General features: G+C 39.9%; 1 protein-coding gene across 1 annotated transcript in view; it reads left to right on the top strand.

Moving 5' to 3' along the window:
* Nucleotides 1–17,472, top strand: part of DPYD (dihydropyrimidine dehydrogenase) — a 341,375-nt gene extending 323,903 nt beyond the window's left edge. Inside the window, exons 21-23 of the mRNA XM_082765934.1 lie at nt 3,395–3,538; nt 13,268–13,408; nt 15,974–17,472. Of these exons, the coding sequence (XP_082622060.1) occupies nt 3,395–3,538; nt 13,268–13,408; nt 15,974–16,141 (453 nt within the window). The 3' untranslated portion in view covers nt 16,142–17,472. The remainder of the gene's footprint in view (nt 1–3,394; nt 3,539–13,267; nt 13,409–15,973) is intronic.
* Nucleotides 17,473–25,574: the final 8,102 nt, after the last annotated feature.

The following is a 25,574-nucleotide window of genomic DNA, read 5'->3' as shown; positions in this document are numbered from 1 at the left end:
GGAGAGCTTAGTCACATATGAGATATGTCGAAATTTCAAAAAAAATATGTATCTCAAGACATACTGCGGAAAGATTTCAAAAGCAAACAGGGATTTAAACCAACCAAGTTACTGTGCTTGTGCTTTCATTGGGAATTGTGCCATTAAATCCCTATGTGCTTTGGAAGACATCCCCTAGCATGATTAGAGGTGATTTAACTTTAAACTCTCTTAAATATCGATCTCTTGAGAAGTTATTTCAACATGTTTCCACTTCTGCTATATCCAGTAACTCTGCTTCCCATTTCATAAGGTCTTTGTCTCCCAACATGTCTGAAACTAGAGCTCTGAACAAGAAGTTATCTCATCAGTCTTCTGTATATTTTCTTCTTATATCATCAGCCTTCTGTGCATTACTCAGGACAACCTTCAATAAGTCCTTCCTAAACTCCTGAGACTACATTTTCATGTATTATTTATTGTGATAGAAAAGATGGCTGATTTTCAGTGTTGTTTGATGAAATTTGGCTTGTCTGCTTGTGAACTGCTAGACTCCAAGCACAAAATAACCAGATCATTTGTATAGACTTGCAGTCATCTTCTGTTAAGTCACTGGAAACTCATTGTTCGTGCCCAAGCCTGGAGTAGGACCTAGGTGTTTTGTTAATTATCCTACAATCCATTTAGTCAATTTATTGATGGAAATACAATAATGCATAGCAAAAACTCAGGTTGGATGTTAGTTTTGTAGATAAATCTTTACTTCGCTTAGTTTGAAAATATACAATTTTTATAGCTTAATTTAACATGTATGTCATTAAAAAACATCTGAAATAATACAGTTATGGTACCAATGGCATGGGATGCTATTCAAAATGTCTGCTATACATTCCAGCTAGTGTCTATGTTAGATGTAATAATCTGCTTACTTCAGTATCACAACGTAGAAAATTAAATAATTACCATTAAAAATCACACTTTTTCTATAAACCAAAATGGATGATTTTTCCATGCTTTTCCTCAGATCACCTATTTTATTTCAATACACTCGATATTTCTGTCTCTAGAAAGTGGATGATTGCACATACATTAAGAGAATAGAAAAGTAAAGGCTTTATTCTGCAGAAATTTGGCTGTTCTTCCCAAAGATGGTCTTCAGTAACTCAGGCCATGAACAACTGTCTCTTTTCTCTACAATTTCAGTTAAAAACCTCAGTGAAATTAGCTTTACTACTACCTACTCTGAAAGTCAGCAATTCAATTCCTGGCCAGACAGGGAAGAGTCCAAAAATGCTTTTGTCATCAGGTCTCCGTCCATCTCAAGCTCAAAGTTGTTGGCATCAGCATATACATGATGGAGAGAAAATAGTTTCTAAGTGACACAGCTACTGCTTATATGTAGCCAAAATATATTTCTAATTGACACAGCCTAGCAGATAGACAATATTTTCTATCAAAATTTGCATTTTTTTTAGATTTTTGGTTAAAATCTTAGGTTTTCTAAAATTTGTATGAAGACTTTGTATGAAGACTCTGTTTTTTAGAGCCTGTTATTTACAATGAAATTAGTCAAATTTTCCTTCCACTTATTTTCCTTTTAAAATTAACTTTTATTTTTTTTAACTGTCTTATTTTAATTTGGTATATTAGTCCACTACCTTACTGCTGTTTGCAGTAATATTTAAAAGCTTATTTTAAGCCATCCTAGAACTTTTTCGTTCTAAGAACATGAATCATGAATGTATGGCAACTGCACAGAAAGGAAAGTGTATTTGACATCTTTGAGGAAGCACTTGAATGTGACACTGAGGAACAAAGTTCCCATGCAACAGACAAAGCAAGAGTCTTGTGACAGTGGGCAAACTGAGACTATAGCTAGATTTGGGACAGAGGGGGTCTGCAGTTACCCCCCCCTTCACACACACACACATACACACACCAGTGCTGGTCTTGCATTTACCTAGATTGAGAGAACGGCACATTCCCAGCCTGCAGCAGGTCACCTCTTTTGGAAATCACCACGAGACTGCAAGTTCTGATTTCAAGTTGAAATATGTTGAAACCACAGAACAAGTCTCAGAAGCAGGGAAACATTTCAAGGACCTCACCCTCTATCTGTGTGCTCACAAGTGCCAAAACCCTAGCAGCCAAGAAAGCTATTATTTGCTGTGACAGGAGTCCTACGGTCCCATTGTGGGGTATCCTGATTGACAGAGCTCATTGAGGGATTTTTTCTCCTATAGAGCAGAGTAACCTCTTCTGGATTTACTTCATTTTAAAAAATAATAATTTCTAAATTTTTAAATAATTCTGTTTTTAAAATTCATATTGAAATTCCCTCTTAAAAATTTGATAACCACAGCAGTACTGTATCTTGTTCAATATGCTCTTTGAGGTTGTATTATTAGCGTGAATTAATGCTAGCAACTACTGAGGCTACATATCCCCTGTTACTACCTGCTAGCTTCTGCAGTACTGCAGTAGCTTCTGAGCTTGGTTTAGTTAGATGGATAAAATATTTTGTATGGAATAAGGAACTAGTTTCAGGGGAGGAAGGGCACAATCTCTTTCATCAAGCAAAAAAAACCATGTTTTCCACCATCTTTTTATTCACCTAAATCTATGATTATGGCGCACTACAGTTTTCCATCTCTCTGCTGTGCAAACAAAGGAACTTTTTCTTTCAGGAAGCTGGGTGTTTGGCAGGTTTATGAAATCTGAATCTGCGCTTCCATGTTCTTGGGTGAGACATGAGTTTTACAATTCAGTGAAATTTTCCTGTAGAGCTTGCTTAATTGGGCTCAAGGATTAAATGTCACAGAAAAGACTACAAGTGGTTCATAGAGGTAAATTATGAGATTAGAATGTGTTTCTGTTCATTTGGTGTTTGTTAGCCTTGCTTTTGACAGGTCAAGACAACCTTCTGTTATCAGAACATAAAATGCATGTTTGTGTGCTTTAAAAATACATAGATATAACCAGATATCCATACAAGTAATCTCAAACACTGCTAGAGCCCTTGTAAGTAAATTGATAGTTTTATGATGCCTTTCCACATAGTATAGAAATAAAGTTATATATTTGAATTATTTAACATGATACATTTTTATATATAAGCAAGTATGCAATGGGGAAATAGAAGACTGTTGGATGCTGACCTGCAAATCAGCTATTTTTCTGCTATGGTATATTAATATTTTAATATTCAATATAGATTTTCAAGTCAGATCCTGAAGTTCATGGCTGATTTTTATTCACTTCTCGCTCTGGTAGAGTCCCACTGATTTCAATTTCAGCCTCCTAAATAAGTCACGCTAAACAAGGACTTAGAATCTTGCCCTTAGGTTCAGACTTACTCCCTTTACTATGCCTGCTTATTAAGCATATTAATCATGTTTCCTGATTTTTATTTTAGAAACTACCTAATTTTGGGCCTTACCTGGAACAACGCAAAAAAATAATAGCTGAGAACAAGATTAAACTGAAGGAACAAAGCACAGCAGCTGTACTTCCTGAGAAAAAGCACTTCATTCCAAAGAAGCCCATTCCAGCAATCAAGGTAAAAAAAGATATGCTTATGTGTAAGAAATGATCAGCCATCAGGCAGTTGACATGCACAGTCATTTCTAGCAGTTTGAGTTGGTTATTACTGCTTTTAAGCTTGTTAGAGGGCATCAAAGACAACTATTTATGCAGACTTTCTAGCTTTTAACCAAAATCGATGGGAAATGATTTGTGATGTACATGTATAGGTATTTCCCTAATGTCATTTTTCAAAATCAAGATATTCAGGCAGTGGAATGGTAATTGTAGAACATGGTGAATATCTTGAAGAATTAAGTTTAACCATTAACAATTTCTTTTAATTTGAATGAAACAGTATGAGCTCAGCTTTGCATGATACTTCTTGATTATTTGTGGCTTACTAAATATCCATCTCTCATGCAAGAAAAGGGTGGTGTGGAAAAGGTTGGTGTTCAATATATACAAAAACCGAGACCTAAGTTTTCAAACTAAATTTTAAAGCTGGAAGATGTTTGTCTAGGTAACTGATCCACTATGTGCAATGAGTAAATGTCAAGGTGAAAATAAAACCAGTTCCCCCATCCACTGCATAATCCATACATTGGAGATTTTCCCATCCCTTAAGTAGCCAATAAAATTAAATAGCAGCTAATTATTCTAAGTGTTCACTTTAGACCCTACTTAAACTTCAAAAACAAACAAACAAACAAAACAAAAAAAACCACACAGGTAATAAATAAATACAAGGAAAACTTTTGTCAGAAATCTCCTGTAGGCCCTTGTATGAAGCCATGTGAAAATATCTGCTGAACTCATTAACTGTCTTCATCATATATGTAAGAATATCAGATATTCACAGATAGGTAGCTTTCACTGTATGATCAAAACGGTACGAATTCTTGCAAAAATAAGACCAAGAATAAAATACAACATGAGCAATAGCTCAAAATATCACATATAATTCCCAAGGAAAATTTGCAGCATTTACAAATACATGCAGCATTCCAAGATAGCAGATAGGACTGCAAAACAAGCCAAGGAGAAATTCTGAGTCATCTTCTTGTTTAAGTTAAATTGTTAGCAACTTCTGTAGATCTCCCTCACCTTTTTTGACTGGTTATTTGAGTTTGAGCTCCGCTACTGAAAATCACGCCCCACCTCTTGTGCTCAGGTTCCATTCTTTATGTATATGAAAAGTCCCAAAGAACAGCAATCTACTTCCCACCCCCCCACCACTATGATGAACATTTTCAAAGTCTACTTGACCTCAGAGGTTTTATGGTTCTATTCTCTTTGCAGGGAGAGTATTGATGTAAGGGAAAAGAGAAAGAAGAAACAACAGCCAATAACTGCATTTTCAATGAGATAGCTTGCTTCTGAAAACAGCAGAGAAAAAAAAAAAATGATACCATCAAAAAACAAATAAACTGAATGATGGAAGAAATTTAGCAAGAGGGAAAAGCAGACATAAAGACTTGGGTTAAAAATAAATAAATAAATAAATAAATAAATAAATAAATAAATAAAAAGTTGAGGTCAATAATTTATCAAGCCCAAGCCAAACTCAAGTAAAAAAAAAAAAAAAAAAAAGAACCAAATAGTCAGAGATGGGTTAAAAAGAAGAAAGGAGGTCCTACTGCAAGGAAGAGGAAGATGAATTCCCCCAAACAAAAACTTCTGTTTATAAAGACACTGTAAGGAGCTTCTCAGGCAGAGAAATCAGGTTAGCCTCTTTCTCACACCTTCACTTGAATTAAGCAAGACTGAAAAAGACTGAAGCAATTAGAATAAAATAGCTGATTTGTGACAGTCTTACAGTCTGAACATCTCTTTAGAAAGGAATGTTTTAACAATAATGAGAAAAACAGCAGTAAGAGATGTCCACAAAGAAATAACAGAATACCAGGGTTTTGCTTGAAGTTAGGGAACTTGCCACTCTACAAAGGGATGTGTTGTAAAGTTTATTATTAAATGACCCATCCATAACATTTTGTGGAGAAAATCTGCCAGGAAGATTGCGAATATTTATTACAGAAGCTGAGTGAAGCTTACTGAAAAAAGGTGACTTATCTTATACCCTTCCCTGATCGGGGATTCTCTGCAGAGATGAGCTCAGACTTGAGTGATTTATCTGTAGCTGTCCAAGAAGTATTCACATTTAGAATTACAAATCCCGAACAGTCTCCAGGCAGTTCTGTCTTGGCTGACCCTCTGGACAGAGAGGAGAATACATTCTGTTAGTTCAGACTGGGATATCAGGGGAGTGGGAATGGTCAGCACTAATAGCTAGGACCAGCCCAACTCCAGTTCTCAGGACCAGTGGAGAGGTATGCTCAAAAGCTGATGGCACCTGAGAGATAGCTGTCTTTGGAACAGCTATGACCCTTGATTTGGCTGGCTGTATTTTTGGAGGGTTGCTGCAAATTTCCTGATGCCTGCCCAGAACTCCCTCATCTGTCTGATCTGCTGTTGGGTTGGTGATATGTAAATTCCAACATTTGTTTAAATTCTGCATGCTGCCAAAACACCTTTTTTATAGACTTAAAAACCCTCTGTGGTTATCCAAAATCTAATTTAATTCTTGGAGGCTTTTCCCATGGTTTTTCTCTTTATTTTCTCTATTTTTCAATGTTAATTGAAAATGCATACTTTGATATTCAGCAGTGTTTCTTCTTTTCTTACTTTTCTGCACTATCAGAACTCCTGCTGGATATGGATATATCCTCTGGATCTTTTATTTTCAGTTACACTTCTGCACTGCTCCCACATATTTCTCAGGTTACCTCCTTATTACTTTAATTTTCCTTCCTCATATCATTCTTGCGGTTTGTTTCTTAATAATTTCATTCATTGTCTTTGAGGGCCTATGGCATAATATTTGGTCAGCATTTATCTGCTTATTTTATTTATTCCTTTTTTATTCCACAGGTCTTTCTGTGGTTGCCTTGTTCAGTAGTTTACATATTCTGATATAGCTTTGTTTGTCAGATTAGGTAGGGCATGGAATATTGTCCCACCTGTTGGACAAATAGCCAAAGAGTTCCTCAAGCTTAAATTCCTTATGTTTGAAATTTTTCACCCATGTGTGTTACTGGTATGTGTACGTGGTCTTTTGCACATACATATACACATGTTTTTTAATGTGGGTGCTATCAGTATCCAGCTGAAAGCCAGCCGTCTTGGGAGACCTCTAGCCACATTTAGTCCAGTGTTGTGCTTAAGCTGTAAAAGTATATTGTAAAAGTATATTATAACCTGTAAAGTATATTGTAAGGGTATATTGGTCTAGGCACAGCACTATTGTGCTATAACGGTGTACTATGTCTTCCCGGCCTGTATTTAGGTGGTTCAACAAAAGTAGCTTGGGCTCACCTGCCTGCAAAAGACCAGGTTGTCATAACCTTCCTCGTAAACTTGATGCTGTTGCATATTTCAGGTGGAACTATGCATGTGTGCCCCATAATTTATGACTCCGAGTCTGCTTCTCCAAGTATTTGCTCCAACATGAATCACAGCAGTAGCCTCTCATGCTGTGTAGCCCATAGCGATCCCCTCTCTGTCACTGTACCTCAGAGAATATCCTCATCACATCTGACAGTTTAAAAAAATTTAAGTTAGTCTTCAGGTATGGGGAGAAATCCTAGGGTCGACCCTTCTCTTTTCTTCCCCTCTCTGACTGACAAAGGACTGCCTCAAGTGGTTTTATAATGACTGCTATTGCACTAGCAGCCCGTAAGAGAGGAAGGGCACTGTTACTGCATATAAAACTAGAATGATGGTGTATTCCAGATCAGGGTTGATTAATATCACAACAGAGTTACAGCAATTATGGTGCTGTTTTATATATTAACATCTTGCTGGTTTGCTTGTCTTTTATCATGACAGCACATTAAGCAGAAGTTTGTGTGAGCTGCCCATGGTGTCACCTACCTTATTTGCTCTTGTAGCTTTGTTTTATCTGGAATATATCCCTTTCCAAGAATAGCAAGAGTTACTTATTTTGATATGCTGAATAGTTCTTTATCAAACTACCTTTTTTCACCATTATAGTACCCGTTAACCTAATCATATAAAATACCTGTGAAGTTCCTTAGGTTTTCATGAATTTAGTTTCAGCTATTATCAGTATCAACTCTGTAGTATTCCAGTTCAAATCATTTCCTGAAACACATGCTAGCGTATTAAACAGAACCATATCTAAACTGGAAAATTGTGATATATTCCTGTGTTAATATTTTGCCTTTTTTGTATGTTGATTGTTATATTTCAGCTCTCTATTTTAGCTGGTTTCCAAACCCACTTCATGGCTACCTGATTTCTCTGTTTAAAACTCTGTTTTAAAGCCTGTGTCAGAGGCCTACTGAAACATAAAATTTACCAGTTAATTATCTAGTATTTACTGCCTCACAGTCTCTATCCAGAATTGTGATAGATTCATGAAGCACAATTTTTCTTTACAGAAGCCATATTGAATTACGTAGTAAAAGTTCGTTTGAGTTATTGTACAAGTCTCCTAATAGCTAGTAATGCAACTTTTTTACTTGCTTTGCTGAAACGAAGCTTAGAGGTCCCAGGTCACTAAATCCCAAGACACATTTAATAACATTTTTAACTATTGCCAAAGCATTTGTAATCTTTAGATGTAAAAACTAGTTTTAATGAGATTACATATTTATGTGAGGCTCTTTACTTTAAATTAACCTTGGCCATGTACTCTCTGATCCTGCTGACTTATTCTTCTTTAATATATCTGTTGGTTTTTTTCTAACGTTTTTCCTTCTTATATCTCAGTCTTTGGCAGCACCTCACCTTTATTACCAAAAAAGACCAGGTGGAAGGCAGGTATCTCCCCAATAGAGATACACACTGATACAGACAGACATTTAATTTCTTTGCACCATTTCGCCCCCTTTCTGTGCTCTCATATCATAGTAAGGACTCTTCCAAGGAGAACCCCCTTTTATTCCTCAACAACTGCTGAATCCTGAGAAGTACCCAAACACCAAAGATGATGAACAGTTGTAGTACTTGGGATCAAGTTCATAACCTTGCTGTATAAATGTCAGGTGCTTTGTTCAGAGGGGTGTTTTTGATTACTTGGAGTTGAATCAACTTCAGCGTTTGTATCCTTGTGAATGCTCCCTCAGAGCCATGAGGACTGAGGTCAAGGCCTGTCCTTGGGACAGACTGCTATCACAGCAAGCAGGTCTCTACTTCTGGTAACCTAAAGATTACCCTGTTTTCCTTATCTGCTGTTGCTGTCAGCTTTGAGTGAACCTTTCTCCTGAACACAGTGTTTTGTAGTGAATCAAAATGTGCAATAAGAGGACAAGCATGTGTGTACCCTTTGAACTTGCTATATGAGACAGTACCTGCACCGTCTTATGGCTTTCTTAGGAGGGAATAGAATAGGATTGTGGTGGTTGGCATCTCTGGAGAACATAATCTTTTAGTGTGGTCTGCGTGAATCTGGAGACAGCAGGTCTACAAGGAGCCATGCCTGAACTGTGAATTGTATTTACAAATATAGGTTTACTAATATGATGGCTAATGACATGCTAATCACCATTAAATACTTGATATATGAACATTAAAAATACAGCTATAGTAATAAAAGTAGCATTGTAAAAATAATATCCTACTGAACAGATCTGTTCCTTGTGTATACTCAAAACCACATCTGCTTAGCTTAGTGACAAAATGAATTTTTTCTGTACTCATTAGTAACATAAAACTAATGGATTCTGCTCTGATTCTCTCCATAGCAACTGAATTCCCTGCCAGTTCCATTTACAGGGCTAAATTCCTCTCCCAGATCATTCAGTACAGTTTTGTTGAGAAGAGTGGGACAGCACAGCAGTAATCAAAACAAGTGCTCTAGGTCCCTGTGATTGCAAAGGTGTAACTTAGGGCAAAATTTAACTTCTAGATTTTTTCTCTTGATTGCTGCTGGTAATGTATAAGCCAGAAAGCACACAGCTTGCCTTTCAAAACCTGGCTTCTGTTTGCAGGTTTGGCAGTTAGGGAGAAAAAAATAAATACTGTAAACAGTGCGAATTTGATCTGGAGGCCATTGAGATACACTAAGTGTGGAATCCCATAGTGCCATTTTAGCCAGTTGCTTTTTGGAGTGAAACTGCACTTTAAACTGCAAAAGCTGATTGTCTTGTTGCACTGTTTAGTTTGTTATAAACATTTATGATTTGATGGGAACAAGAAACTCGGAGATATCATGAGGTGCTGTAAAAGAGTGCACCTGCAGAACATCTTTTAAGTACCAGTACTTTTTTAGTCAATGAAGACTTAAAACTTTGCAAATGGCTAAAGATATAGATTTTCCTTGAGAGTAATAAATGATTAAAAGACAAAATATCCAGGAGTGTAAATGAGCTATAAATCATTGACACAGTATTTTGAAAGAACTTTCATGCCTCCAAAATGTCATTAACATACCTGTTTGGGATTGTAGGTCCCCCAAAAGTGTGTTTTGTGAGTTGCAAGGAGTGAGACTTTTTACAAATTCAGAAATCAGCATGTCACATGCATTGTTTTTGTTATACCCTTTGTAAGTTTATAGATGGAAAAATCTGTTTTGATCGTGTTCTTCTAAGTAACCACTTCCTAAGCTTATCTAATGGTATCCTAAATCTTGGACTGTCTCCCTCCTGTCCCCCAGCTGCGTCTCTGGAAGGGCATTAACCACCTCACTCCTTCCCTATTTAAAAAGTCTTTTCTAATTTTCAGCTTTAAATTTATTCATGTCTGGCTTATAATCATATGTTCCTGTGCCAACATTGTCGTTTATCTTAAATAGCTCTTTTCCCTCCCTGATGTATATACAAAGAGACATCATATTCCTGTTCTGCCTTCATCTTCCTAGGCTAAACATCTTGTTAGGCTCTTTTTGTCTTCTCTTGTAAGAAAGGCCTTACATCCCCTGATTATATGAGCAGCCCTTCTCTGCAACCTGCTAGAGCTTTGTTTTCTTGTAACATCACATCCAAACTGTATTTAAAGAATACAAATGTGAATCCAGCACCTCCCTGAGAAAATTGTTAATTACCTATGCTGTATAAAAGTCTGCCTCTGTTAGATTAAAAAGCTTTTCAATATCAGGAATCTCCCCATGTAGATCCTTTCAAAACACGAACAGGCAGTGGAAAGCTACATCACTGTTTGTTGCACAGGTTTTATATCATTTCTTTAAATTCTAAAAGAGAGAAGCACGGTACCATACTTGCAGACAACAACTGCATTTGTGGCACACAGTGCAATGTCTGGGAGCTGTATACAAAAGAGAGGTTTACAGGATACTTACTATTGCTGGCGACAGTAGATCACAAAGAAACCTTAACAGGTATGATACAGACAAGCCTACATGAGACCTGAAACAAGCTGGAGCTGCTTTCAACCACCACAGTTTTTCAACAGATACAGAAGGCCGCAGAAACTTGAGAAATGCAGCACTGCAGCACCCTGAAAACTGCAGAACAATTCCCAGTAAATCCATTAACTTTTCTGAGTAAGAAAAAGAAAATGAAAATACAAGAGTGTGAGCAGGTCCTAAGGGATTACATTTAATTGAGTTGCTGTAGTTCATCAGTGGAGGCATGCTAAAGGGCTGTGTGTTCAAGCCTAGCCCTTTGCAACAGCAAAGCAAAAAGTATTAGCTTAAACACTTTCATAGTAGTTAATTGACCTTTTACAGTGGTTTAAGCAAACAGATTTTACTTCAAATTTGCAGTGAATTTGGACCATGCACATAATCAGCTTGCACAGCTTTGTTGATGAGTGCTAACTCATTAAGCTGTCATAACTTGCTCACTTGCAGTCATCTGTCCACACTCGTCATGCTGCCTTTAGCAATGTGCCATAGATGTTTTATGCTGGAAGAGCATTAATGTTCTCTACGTGTTGCTGAGAAGAGCTGGAAGGCTTTTAGAACTGGATGAATGCAACCAAGGTATTTGACATGTAAGCAAGTTAGGGTTTGGCACAGAGAAAACATTTGAATATTTTTGGAAGAAGAAGAGTATACTTTCCCTATCCTTCTTCCTGGATTTAGGATATGGCTTAATTTCCTACATCAGCAGTCATTAACAGCAACTTCATAGATACTGCTCCCTTATTCCTCTTTGTGGCATAGGAAGAATTAGTGATTTTTAGTGTGTTTGAAAATAAGGCTGCCCAAAACAACATATGCAATGAAAACTTAAGGTACTGGTGTCCAGATCTTCTTCAATTTTCTATATGAGAATTTAAAACAATATTAAAGATTGTATATGACTATAAATTATACAGGTTAAACATAGTATATTAGTAGACATTTAAAATACTTGATATCCACTTCAGTACACTTTTTTTTTTTTTCTTTTTTGACTGATAGGAGTAAGGTAAATATTGCTTCTTCAAAAATATTGAGAAACAGAATATGAAAATAAATTCTTATCGTGTTTCTTGGCTATGAAAGACCAAAGGTAAACACTTTGAAGCTTATAATTCTAGGCAGACTTGTCTGTGTCTCATATTTGGCTTGATCTTGAGCATTTTTCAATTGACTTGGATCAAATTCTGTAATGAAAATCTTAATGACTTCTTGGTTTATTACAGTAGCATGGCTTTGAAGCCAGTTCTGTGCTCCTAAAATTCAATAAGATTTTTGAAATACCTTACAGTTATACCCCTTTCTAAAGCATGAGTAGAATGTATTGTTGCATCAAATAACATGCATTTACTGAGCTTGACTTTATTTTAACAATGTAGAGTGCCGCACCTAAAATCTTTTTGCAGCATGAGAACTGATATTGAAGCCTCCCCAGAAAACTCACAAAATATCCAGGCCAGCAATACCATACCACAGAGTGAAACCTTTAAAATGCAGTGATGTTCACTACCTGTGCTACAATTCTATGAGTTAAACCAATTTAACTGAAGAATAGCCATAGTCCGACGGACCTGGGACTTGGCCCATCTCTGCCATTGAATTAGTGTGGCTGAACTACCGCTGAACTGTGCAGTTTTGCTTTATGTGAAGTGCAAATGATTTGCATCAGGTAGTTCCTCAACAACTTATTTTAGAAGGCGTCTTCCTCTTGTGGTATGTAGCTATATTCTGTCTGCCATGCAAATTTGGTTTTGCAGCACAGATGTGTGAGGTTGATGCCACAAACTCTTCCCTGTGAAGTTAAAAGAACTGAACCAAAACATGCAGGATTAGACCCACATCTTATTTCTGTGTAATATTTGCAATAATCTGATGATCTTCATGTCATTTGTGCATTTTTCTTACTACAGAGAGAAAAACAATTATTGTTCTCAGTTTATTTGATCGTGTTTCTTTCTTTTCTCACTGTGAGTTCTTAAATCTGTACTAATGAGAAATGACTAAGGATGATCAGATTGTCTGTAGCATGTCACTCCTGTTTTGTACTCCATTTTATTCCTTTAAGTATCACACAATAATGGACAAATTAAAATAGTACATTCAAAGGTGTTACACATGTAACCTTTTTGTATAACATATTTGTATACGGACATATACTTTTAGAGTTGCTTACATTCAAAATGTACCTATGTGGAGCATTCTTTGTATTTTAGAGTACATATGAAGGTTGATGGCTTGGAAATTTATAAGAAAAATCATAAACATCTTCACAATACTTGTCCAAATTTTCCATGTTAAAGTACTGGAGAGTGTTTCTCTGCAGCTATAGAAACAGCTTAGGTATCCTCTAAATGAGTCAATAATTTTTTTTTTCCCTAGGATATAATTGGAAAAGCACTGCAGTATATTGGAGCATATGGTGAGCTCTGCAACACAGAGCAAGTTGTGGCTCTGATTGACGAGGAAATGTGTATCAACTGTGGCAAATGTTACATGACCTGTAATGATTCTGGCTACCAGGTAAGAGCACAGCTGTAATTAGCAGGAAGGCACAATGAGTTATCTTTCTGCTGCTGGGAAGAAAGAATCCACCTTCTGTTAATGAGCAGGTGGTAAAAACAGATGTCTAAAATACTGGATTTGAGCCCCAGCATGCTCCCAGGCTATGCTGTGCAAGCCCTGTCTGAGCCGTTTGCACAGTGGTGAGCACAGCACCCAGCACGGCTTCCTCTGGACAGCCATGTGGAAGGGCGCCGCTCTAGGTCACTCTCCCGGTGTGTCCCTAACTGTGAGTGGGAGTGGGCTGCTTCTTACGAGGAAGAAAAGGAAGGAGACCCATGTCAGGTGCCTCTGAATTTTGATGATTTTCAAATACGTGAGGGAGAAAGGGAAGAATGTATCCCTTCCCATCAAGAAGATGCAGGGAGGCAAGAGACGTTCTTGTGCAAAAACTGTTAAAGAAACGTAGTCTTTGTTCCATCAGCCTGAGCAATTTTGAGTATGTGAACAGGAGTCCCACCTCAAAAGTAATCACATCCATGTATCTGATTTATGCAGTATGTTATTGGCATTTCTATATACCACCGGTTTATATTTCTATATACCACCGGTTTCCATGTCCACTGGAGTTGATGAACTGGTCTGTGGGAAGAAGGGCATCATAGGAAGACCCACGTTCTTTTAGAAAACCAAAGCAAAATCTGGCATAATCTCCATGGAACCTAGTATGCATTAAACAATAATGTATACACAAATTTTTCCATTCATTCCAGTACAAGAACAGTTTGTCAGTGATAAATACTTTAACTCAGCAACAAGTTTCATCAGAACACCAAGACCTTTTGTTTATCCTTAATTCAGTCTAATCAATATTAAGTCTGAAGTCTTACTTAACTATATACTGCCAAAGAAAAAAGTCTTCCTATTTAAAATCAGCTTCCACGATTAAAACAACCATCAGATCAAAGGTAGACATTTTTTTTTTTCCCATCGATACGAAAAAACTAGCACTGCATTTTTACAAGATCAGATGATTACTGTAGTCTTCATCTACATTTCTTCTTGACACTGTGATCTTCACTGATTCTCCTTCCATTAGATTTCCCAGCTATAGGGAAGATATAGCCCTGGAGAGCAAAGGACTTTGTTTGTATTTAGTGAAACCTACTTTTCTGTAACTGGAAAAAAAATCAGCACCAAAAGAACCAAAGCTTAAAACCCCAGGAGGTTCTTTAGCACAAAAAATGTTTTTCCTTAATTAATTAAGGAAACTGCGAAGAAAATAATTGCAAAGAACCGCAAAGAACTTCTTAATTGCAAAGAAATCAAAAGCCCCCCACACTTCAAAATATCATCTGCTTTGTGCTTATCTTTGTTTCAAAAAATCCATGCTGTTATGCAGACCTACCACCTTGTAGGACTCCAACAGAAGAGCTTTCCTTCACTCAAAGGTAGCACTGCAGTCCTGAATTCCTCTATCTCTTTGAACCCTCTTTCAGGATGTGCATTGTTGATGGGGAGAGAGGAAGGAGTCCTAAATACTCACAAGCCTAAGTTTTCTTTGTGTTTGAGCTAAGCTAAAAGAAAAGGTGGTACCTGCTCCGTGCTCTTGCCAGCTGCTACAGCAGTGTTTCAGTGCCCTCCTGGTGGTGAACCCCCAAACGCTGCAGATGTGCCTCTGGACCCGTGCGCTCCCCCCTGCCCTCTGGCTGCCCAACTGCTGGCAGTGGCTGGGGAGGTTTGCTAAGGCAAGAGTTCAGCTTTCAGGGCTGATCTTTCCTCCCCAGAACTCTTTTAAAAGTCTATATTCATTTTTTTATTACTATTTTGTACTTTTCCAGGCTTGCTTCTTAGATGTTGAACCTTTTGCGGCTGTGTGAAGCTTTTGGTTTTGCTTTTAATTGCCATTTCCCATTATACCAGCAGCTTATTTCATTGAGACTTCAATTGTTATTTCACATTCAAATACACTTATCACACTAATTGGTAATGAGGATTCACTGCATGGAAATGTGAGAAATAAAGCAAGCTCTGCCTGCCTGGCACTCAGATATCCCTTTCAAAGATTTGCAAAGGAAAAAAATCACAGGAGGCACAGCATGCTGTGTTTTTCTCTACTTTTTTTTTTTTTTAATTATTAAATTAGATTGTTTATGCCGTGCTGAAAATAAAAATCAAAAGAGTGCCCAGTGGTGTATGCAGCCAGCGCTGTGCTGAGGCCACGCAGGCATGTCCCGGTGTCCCCCCGGCCCGTGGACCCGGCGAAGCGCCGAGTGATGAAATATTGTCTTCGTGTGGTGGAGGAACATCCCTCTGGGAGCCTAAACATCACGGGCCGAAGTCAGCCTTTTGTAGCCGCTCCTCGTGGCCGTGAGCTTTTGCCGAGGTGGAATTTCTGCTTTTGAAGGGCCAGGGGGAGGGAGGGGTGGTTTTGTTCCCTGCCACTTCACCAGTTGCTATAGCTGCAGTGCAGAACCACACCAAGATGTCTCCAGCCGCTGCAGCACAGGAAACGCAGGCACTAAAACGGGCGCAGTTCTGACCTTTTCCATGAGTGACATCAATAATGTTTATTCCTGTTCACAGGCTATCCAGTTTGATCCCGAAACCCACCTGCCCACGGTTACTGACAGCTGTACAGGCTGCACCCTGTGTCTCAGCGTCTGCCCTGTTATCGACTGCATCCGCATGGTTTCCAGGACGACACCGTACGAACCGAGGCGCGGGCTGCCCCTGGCCCTGGGCTGCCCCTAGCCATGGGCTATCCCTGGCCCTGGGCCTGCGCGCTGAGGTGGTCCGACCGACAGCTGATGCGAGCTGTACACTTCTTTGATGCGGCTGATTCGCTTTCTAATTAATCCTTGAAATCTACTCTGACCAAAAAAATGCAACATTGGGAGCCGTTACAATGAACACTGTTTTCCAATTATTATTTTTACGACAATTAAGTTCCGAAATTACAGAAAGGCAGCAATTAGTCGGTTGTAGCTGTCAGTTGTCCACGATTTGAAATGTAACTTTTTCCTTACAATTTGTGCTGTAATTTCAAAACTCCTCTGTAGACTGTTTAATCTCTATGTAATTTCTGGCTGTAAATATAATTAAGAAACCATTTTTAATGAACTACAAATCAATGTACAAGCTAACTGTTTTCAAGAAGGCATTTTGTAATTAAACATTACATTTAGTTTTAAAAGAGTTTCTTAGAAGATGTAATTAACTACATAGCATTCAAACAAAGCAATGTTGCTTCTATTTTTCTATGGGAAGAAATGAAAGGGAATTTAAAACAGGATTTAAGAACTGGATTAATCACTTTCAACTACTACAGCATATGGTAGTGTATTTTTATAATCCTTTCTAATTCTTTCTCACACTAGTCACTTAATAGAATAAATTTGCTGTGCACTGACACATGCTGGACTCTTCAGATTTGTATGTTGCCTGGGTAGCCTGATCGTTACTTTTTTTCCCCCAGTGATCACTCATAACATCCATCTAAAAATGGTTAAACTGCCTTATTGCAAAGCCCAGGTTTCATTTCAGGATTCTGAGAAGGGGCAATGTTTTTTCTCCAAGCTCATCCTCTAAATAACTTTTTAATTGTGCCAATTAATGTTCCAGAATGTACACGTTACAGGTCAGAGATCTGACTACATGCAAATGGAACACACACCCCGCAGGCTGTGTTTGCCAAACACACACGTATAGGGCAAACTGGCAAGATGATTTCCCCCAGTGCCAATTCTTCATACTTAGCAGTTATGTATAGTTCTAGTAATTTCACAACCAAAAAGAAATACAGATTTGTCTGTCTTACTGAACAATATCTCAGTATTAATCCATTTTTCATTCACAGTAGGAACTTTCTAATTTGGACGTATTGCTGTCTGCTTTACTCCACTTAAGAATATAAAGCCTTTGATTTCATAATAATAATAAATGATCTACTCATTCAATTTCTCATACCCTATATTGTGATCAGCAAAAGCTTTGATTAAAAATATGCCCTAACTTTCATTTGCTGGTTTATGAATTGTGCACCAAATTAAAAATAAATGTTGAAAGCAACTTGTTGTATTTCTTTTTTCTTAATTTACTAAACAGATTTTTTTTAAGAGACTTGTCAGGTGGTGTTTCATGTTCTCTACTCTGCACTCCAGGAATCATTAATGAGTTAATTCATGTGTACGTTACTCTATTAATTGCCTACAGTGCAGAATATAACATGTTCTTTGCCCTGGATGGCATCTCTTTGTCTTCCTTTGACTTGTCTTCCCTTTGCATCCTTTCCCCATGCGCACACACAGATGTGCACAGTTTCCCCCTCCAACATTTTGAAGTGTCAGCTCATTTAGTATCCTCACTCCACCAGCCTGGTTTTGCTGACATTTTGGGCTCACCCGATGAGATCCACTGGCAGACCCAAGCCGAAAGCTAATAGCTTTCGCTTCATACTTTAATCTTTCTCCTCATAGTTGTACATTTTTCACACTCAAGTAGTAAGAGAGAGTTGTACTGCTTAGAAAATATTTGCCTGAAACTTGTTTAAGTCTCTTGGTCTTCTGGTGGTTTTTTATCTCATGTGAGTTACAGGAGACTCACAGTAAGAACAAACTGCTTTGTGACTATGAGGGGCAAAGTTTGGAGGGTCCCTGTCTTTTCTCTCTGAGAAGCTGGCTGACAAGCAGCTTGCCCTTTGAGTATGGCAGAAAAAAAAAAAAAAAAAAAACAAATTCAGATCTTCTGCAGGTAGCACTTTACGATCTCAGTTAACAGATGCAAGGAAAAGCAGCTATTTTATCCCAGGCTGTTACCATCCACCTCTTAGTTTGTATCCTAACACAAACCCTAAAGGTGAGAGGTGGTGTGTCACCTGTGGCTGAACCTTCCGGCTTCTCCAGGTCCCTCGCTGCTGTATTGTCAGACCTGGTTACCTTGCTATACCGAACACTTCACATCTGGTGGTGCGGCTTCTTTTAGCTACAGGACAAAGCCGAGAGACCTGATTTCAGTGGCTAAGCACATGTACATTTATATCATCAACGTAGCAGCAAAATTCGAGGTTTTCCTATGATATTCAATATTCTCAGGATATCCAGTGTTCCTAAGTAGCTATAAAGTAACCTATAGAAGATTAGGGACATCCTATGAATCAAGTTTATGATCAAGACTATAATTTGTTTTTAACCAAAGAAGAAATAACAAGTTACATTGTTCAGGTTTCTCTCTTGCCACCCACCCTCTCCCCCACTCCTCTTCCATCAAGCCCATTAACAGTTTCAGGAAATGCATTCCCAAATGAATGCGAGTAATTTCTAACCGACAGTCAGCAATAAATCTGTGTGTTGCTGGAACTCAGAGAAATGGCCACATTAAGGGCTCCTGCAGGCCTTAAGTCATCAGAGTAAGGCAAGGTGTAAACAGGCAGGGGAGAGACACACACGAAAGACCTGGGTTCCGTAGGTTTGTGCATCCATCTTGGCAAACCAATTGAGCACATTCAAGAGCCAAGGAAACAAACCAGAAAAATCTGGTCTATTTTGCAAATGCTGTAGCCAGTTGTCAAAAAAGGGGATATGAATTTTAAAAGTGTAAAAGGTTCCAAATTAAGCTCATATATTTCAATGATTTAGCTGCATATTTAAGGAATTCTGTATTAGTAAAGACATGCTGGATTGGATCCTGCAACCCTAAACCACACAGTGTTTAGACATGTTGATCTATTGATCACTATTATAAAATATTGTAAACTGTATTTGACAAATTAAATTATGATAGAACTGCAATAGCTTCTCCTGCTCTGCCGCACTAGCACATTCTTATTCTCATCATATTCCTGAACAGAAAAAGCTCCCCATGTTCAATGCATGCTCTGCAGTCCAAGAAATACTTGAAAAAGCTGCCAAATCTGCTTGTGAGAATCCCAGTGCACTCATACACGTTCATTGGAAAAAGAGATGTTTTGCCTTGCTAACAGGCTATACAGGCAGTTTGGTTTTTGGCCTCTAGGATGAACATACATAATATCTGCAAGGAACTCGATTGGCAACGATAATAGCTGCATTTGAAAACTGACACAGGATTTTTAAAATATATATATATTTCATGATTTTAAATAAAACAATAATTTGATCTCTTAGGAAAATTAAAACTAGCCATTGTGCATGAACCCGAGGGTAGTCTGTATTTCCAGTGTTGTTGCCAATGTATTTGCATAGTGTTTGTTGCTCTGATGCCTCACCGATTGTAAGAGGAAGACTTGTTTGCAGACACCCATTTGCTTAGTCAGTAAGACTTGGCAGGAACAAAACACAAGGTACCTGTCTGGAACCACTGCCCCTTCTGTATTGCCTCTTTGAGGATGTGGGGCTTTCCGCAGTGTGGCCAGTTTGAGAGGTGACTGGGCAGCCAGGGGCCACAGAGTGGCTCGCTGTCATTTCTGTAGTCTCCCCATCTTCCAGCAGGTATTGCTGTCACCTCTGGCTCCTCCAGGTTTGGTGCCTTGTAGCCTTTTATCTCAAGGTGGCAAAAGCCATTGCTAGATTCAAGGCAAACTGTCCAAACCCCAAATGAATGCTATGAGCCCTGTGCCTCATAAAACCACTTTGTTTAACACAATCCAAGACTGTAGGCTTAGAAATACAATCTTGAGCATAGATATCTCCTATCAATAAGAAGATCCAGCCAGCATATTCTGGATGTGTGTTTCATTATTCATCTACTGTAACATGGGATTGGGCATGTTGTTAAAGTTTTATATTTTTCAACACGTTTCCTAGTAGAAAATATTTTTTTAGATAAAATATTTATTTTATTGGCAACAGTTTCCCTTCACCAGGCTGCTCCACTTCTTTGATGAACTGTGGAAGATAAGTTTTCATTGGCAACATCTGGCAACCTGGCAGACTCTCCAGGCAGCTGGATTGGTAACTTCGGAGTTGCTTCTGGGTCGTTCAAATAATTAGTCTGCTTATGGACCATCTGGGTCGCTTTGTCTTTGCTGTTGCCATTTTCTTTCTTTTCTGAGGAACTGCATGCTCCACAGTCAACTGTTCAGAGAACAGCTTTTAATAGCTCTTCCCCAGGGTGAGCTGCTGGATCTCATGCAGATTTCCATGCTGGCCTTGTGCAGGGACTGACCGCCAACTTTCATCCCCTCACCTTTGCTGCAGGTCTGAACCTGTCTGTCTGCCTGGCATGGGCCTTGCTGTGTATTGGGCAGCCAGACTCAGGCAGCAAATAGTATAAAGCTGTTGCTCAACCATTTTTGAGGTACTATGCAGCACTCAGTGGAAAGAGGAGAGACTCCATGAATGATTTTGTTAAATAAAACAGCTTCAAACCATTGGTCTGCTTTGTCCTTTTCTTCCACCAAACATTTTTCCTCTCCAGAACCATTAACTCATGGTACAGTTGAAGTTGCACCTTGGTATGACTGCCGGCTGCCACAAGAGCTCTTCTGTTGCATTTCAGCCAAAAAAAGATGCAGTCAGCACCGAGTGCCCCCCGTGGGCAGCTTGCCTGCACACTGCCAATGGCTTGAGCCAGGCATTGCCCCAAGGGGTGCTTCTCACCTGTGCGAGAGTGCTTCGAGTATTAGCTTTTGCTTCAGCTTACTGGAGATGGGCTTAGGCCTCGTCACTGAAGTCTTCATACGCTGTTGTTGAGAAATGACATTTGTGGGGACCCGCACGGCCATTACCATGAAAATGAGACAGCCTGCAGGTAAAAGGCATCCACTTCCATCATGCAGGTGCACGACAGAGTTTTGTAAGTCTGTGTTCAGTGACAGGAGTCACAGCCTTCTTGTGCTCGTGTGGGTGTACTGTAGCCTCTTCTATTTATTTTAGGAAGAGCAAGCGATACGGAGGTTGACAAATCTGATGGTAACAAGAGAACCAAAGCGAGGGCTGCCCCCGGTGAACGCAGCGGGGCTGTGTGGTGCTGGGAGCTCCCTTCCCTGGGGTGGGGGCTGCGGGCCTGCACCAGGCCCCCTCTGAAGGGAGGCTGGGCACCCCTTTTGCTTCTGCTTTGGCAAAGAGTGTAATAAGAATTGGTCTGTCCTCTGCACTGCTGGCAAGGCCACGGGTCACCCCCCTCCATGACACTGATGTTACAATAAAAACAAGTGCTGCAGGATTCCTTTTTTGAAGTCTTGAAGAATTATTAATTTTTGACAAAATAAGGCAAAATGCAAGTGAAAAGAAAATCAAGTCTATTTTGTGTACGGAGAAATATCTATCAGGGTGGTAAGCGTAATTCTGCCTTGGTGTCTCAGCTACCTCTGCAGTGATTTCCTGCACAGTCACGTGCTTTGTAATTGCAGGAACTTCCTATTGTACATATTTGCTGTTTCACCATGGCACGAAGAATAGTCTTTCTGAAAAGCCTCACTCTGCACTCTGCAGATCTTTTCTTTTGATTGCACATAGGTAAACCCCTTTTGTAAGTTTTATGAGGTGCAAACATATATGCTATTTTATGCTACTAGTCTATTTATTGGATTAGCTCGAGGATTTGATGCAAAAGCTTAAGATGATATTGAAAACACATATCACTTCTATTGTAGCTAAGAAAATCAGCTTTAGAATTAGAGAGACCTTGTATCAGGCATTATGTATAGCCCTTTAGCTTTTTAGCATGGCTGTTCTTTGTTGCTATGGCAACCGAATTAACCATTTCATTAATATAATGGAATAAAACACATTTATTCATTTTTGCACTCACGGGTAATCCACATTCAGCTTTCAGCATACTTGTCAAGCTGTGTCCCTTTCACCTCAGCCCCTGATATTTTCTCAGCATTTCCAAAGGGTTTTTATTTTATTTCTTCCTTGTTGGGGAGAGAGAGAGCTGTTGGTTTTGAAGAATGTTATATTTTTTGTCAATAAATTTACCTCCGTTTCATTGGCTAGCTTCTGTTTAGCATCCCTAAAGTGGAAAAGCAGACTTCACAGGCAGCATTCAGTGCAAGGAAGTGGTGTTCTTCACATCAGAAAAGAACAAATCATTTTAAATTATGAAAAGCTCATGCCTGCGACCAGCTTGTAGGCTAAGCTTGGCATGGTGTGCTCTACTGTAAATACTGACAGTACTCAGCCGTGTACGCTGCCCAAACATTCCTGTTGCTGAACTGTAGTGCTAAAAGCAGATGGAGTGCTACAGTCTTTGTTTACCCTGGTTTTAATGTTTCCCAAGCCGTGCCCACACGTTGTAATGGTTATCGAAATAATAGCTTAATTAAAATGAAAAGTCCACCCCTCGGCAGAAGGAAGCAGGAGAGCTCCATGCATGTGGCATGGGCAGGGGCAGCCCCGCGGCTCGCCCGCCAGCAGCAACCAGAGCGGGGCCCACGCTCAGCAGGGCACAGGCAGGACCGAGACCTCTCCAGTGCTCCCGGGCCACCTGCTAGTGGCTGAGGGGCCAGGTGACACTCACTGCCCATGTGCTAGCAGCCAGGTGCCCAGCTGGGTGTCAACGATACAGCCCAGGGCTGGGCCTGCTGGTCTTAGCGCTGCTTGTTTCTTTTTTCTAATACAATTCTAAAGTTAGTAACGTGAAACTGGAGTTTTACTGGAAATAGGGCAGATGTATAAATGATTTTGAGAAATGAGTTAATTAACTTTGAAGATATAAGCCCTTTCATTAAAAAGACAAGGCATAGAAGTAACAGCACAATAGCATATTGCCTGCTATAGGACTGTTCATTCATTGCTGTTTGAGTGAATGTATAAATCATATAATCTACAAGGGCTAGTAGATTCTATATCATTCACGTGTGCTGCCTTCCCTACCTGAATTAAATTTTAAGTGCTTCCTCCTAGGCAATTCATTGTGTAAGGAGTGCCTGAAGACCCAGAAGGAGAAAGTTATGTAGCTGGCAAGGTAAAAGACCGCAACTGACCCTGGACACAAAAGCATAAGCATAAAGGCTCTGTGTGCACTGCAGATAGTGCTGGTGCCATATTCTCCTCCCACCTTTGTTTCTCTCTGTATATTGAAAGCATCCTCCCAGCTGCCCAGTAGTACAGGACTCATTTAATTTTACCAGTGCATATTGTGATGCTGTAGGTGAGGATTTTGAACTCGTAAATGTCATGTTAATGCTAAGCCTTTGAATCAATAGTTTAGTTTTGGGCAACTCATCATCTGGTGTAAGCTTATCCAGAAGAATGTCTCCTTTAGTAATTAACAAGCAGCTTGTGGCTTCCAAAAGCATCTCACCTAAACATTAAAGATACTTCTGCACACAGAGGCTAGCAGTGGTACAAGGATTAGTATACATGACTACAGATTTTTCAACCTCTACAACTCTCTCCTATGCTTTACTAGAACTGGGCACTATAAAAGCAGCAGGCAGTTCATTTGGACTTCCTACAAATAAGATGGAGAGATTCTGGTGGGGGGGACCCTCAGCTGCAGTTCACTGGATTTCCTCTTGTCCAAAGATGAGGAGAAATAATAAAACTGGGGCTTTCATGCAAAGCAGGGGCCGTGCTGCCCCATCCTTTCCCTACTCCCCTGGTGCAGAGAAGACCCGGCCCCCAGGCCCTGGGGTGCACCCTTACCCCTGTGGCTGAGGAAAAGTCACTTGGCTTCCCGAGCTGCAGCACAGCCGCCTCTGCCATCGGCATCTGCTGCCGCTGTGAACCTCAGGAAAGCAAGTCCTTATCCTCTGTTAACCTCCTTTTACATTCTGTAAAATGAAGGTTAAAAACTTGCTTGCCTCTCTCCTGAGGGCTATTCTAAGGTTGATTAACACTTGAACAATCAGCTGTGCCTGTTCCAAACTGGATATTACTTCACCATCTAGCGCAGAGCTTGTATAATTCAGGTGACTCCCCAGCCAAATACCCAAGTGAGAATGAGGGCTGTTAAAGACCTTCTGTACAACTGAGCAGCAGGCACAGAGAAGGAGCCGGTGCCTCACATTTGTGGCTTCCACCCGCACGTGCGGCTGCTGCCGGCGGTCACGCAGCGCAGGCTGGGGGCTGCGGGCTGCACAGTGGTCCCCAGCCAGCGCCTCGGCCTGGAGCCGGCTGGGAACTAGGCAAGGCAACAGACCCCAGGAAATCTCGCTGCCTGTTAAAGAGCAGTAGCGGCCGCGTTAAAGGAAAGCGGTCTCGAAGCCTGTGGGAGTCGTGTGGCGAGGAAGGGCTCGCGGGATGGGCTGCAGTGCCGGGCGAGCCCCGCTCCGCATTGCTCACACGGAAGGGATGCTCAGGCCGCCGCGTTCCTTTCCTGCACAAGAGGGCAGCGTTTCACCAAGTCCTACCGAGGAGGAACTTGGGGAGAGCTTTTGTCAGCTGCAGAGAGGCTACTTACTACGCGCCTTATCTTACTAATTGTTGGAACCGGCTAATTGTTTGAGTCAGAAGTAATTTAATGCATGATGCAAACTATTGCCCGGCTTACGGCTATTAACTAGGTACCGAGAGCAAGCCTGTTCGCACGGTGCTGCAGGAGTTTCCAAGCTTGTTAACTGTTTTCCTGACAGCCCAAGGATTTGTGGTGGTACGCAGCAGCCCAAATGTTTATATTACTGCTGACATTTTATCTCCAGCATTACATAAATGTTTGAATACCGTATTCCGCTCAATCGGCAGCTGCCCTTCGGTAATGAACGGAAGGTGCAACCTTCAGGTTATGATGGCGTACATGCTGATGAGTCACTACAGTCAGAGAGGTATTTTTCTTTACTTGGATGCCTGGCTTTATCCCAGCTATCTATAATATGGATTTCAGGTCTTCAAAGTAAATTGTTTACTGTCGGGTAGCTCACCACAATGCCTGGCACTTGGTGGCATTTCCTTTTTCCATGCTCAAACAGCAGCACACATTCTCAGGTACTGTGCCATTAGTCATGGTGTATTTTAACTTTCCAGCAGACATCAGTGCTAATGAAACAAGAGGCAGAGCTATCACCAGAAAGGCTCTGGATAGCAGAGTAAAATTAGCATCACAAGAAAAGAAGGGAAAGTATTGCTGTTATCCAAGCGCTGCTGAATTAGCTAGACAGAGCTAAAAATAGTTGGGAAATGTCTGTATTATAGGAGAAAGAGTATGACTTCACATTACTTAAGCTGAAATGGTATTTTGCTGCATGAAATGTTAGGCATATAAACAGTGCCTTATATGTACTTGTCTGCAATAACATACATTTATATACATGTATGTATGCTCT

The sequence above is a fragment of the Aythya marila genome (genome assembly GCF_965140915.1).
Source record: "Aythya marila genome assembly, chromosome: 8".
NCBI classification, from domain to species: domain Eukaryota; kingdom Metazoa; phylum Chordata; class Aves; order Anseriformes; family Anatidae; genus Aythya; species Aythya marila.
The sequence above is the reverse complement of the archived record's forward strand: the minus strand, read 5'-3'. Positions and strand labels throughout refer to the sequence as shown.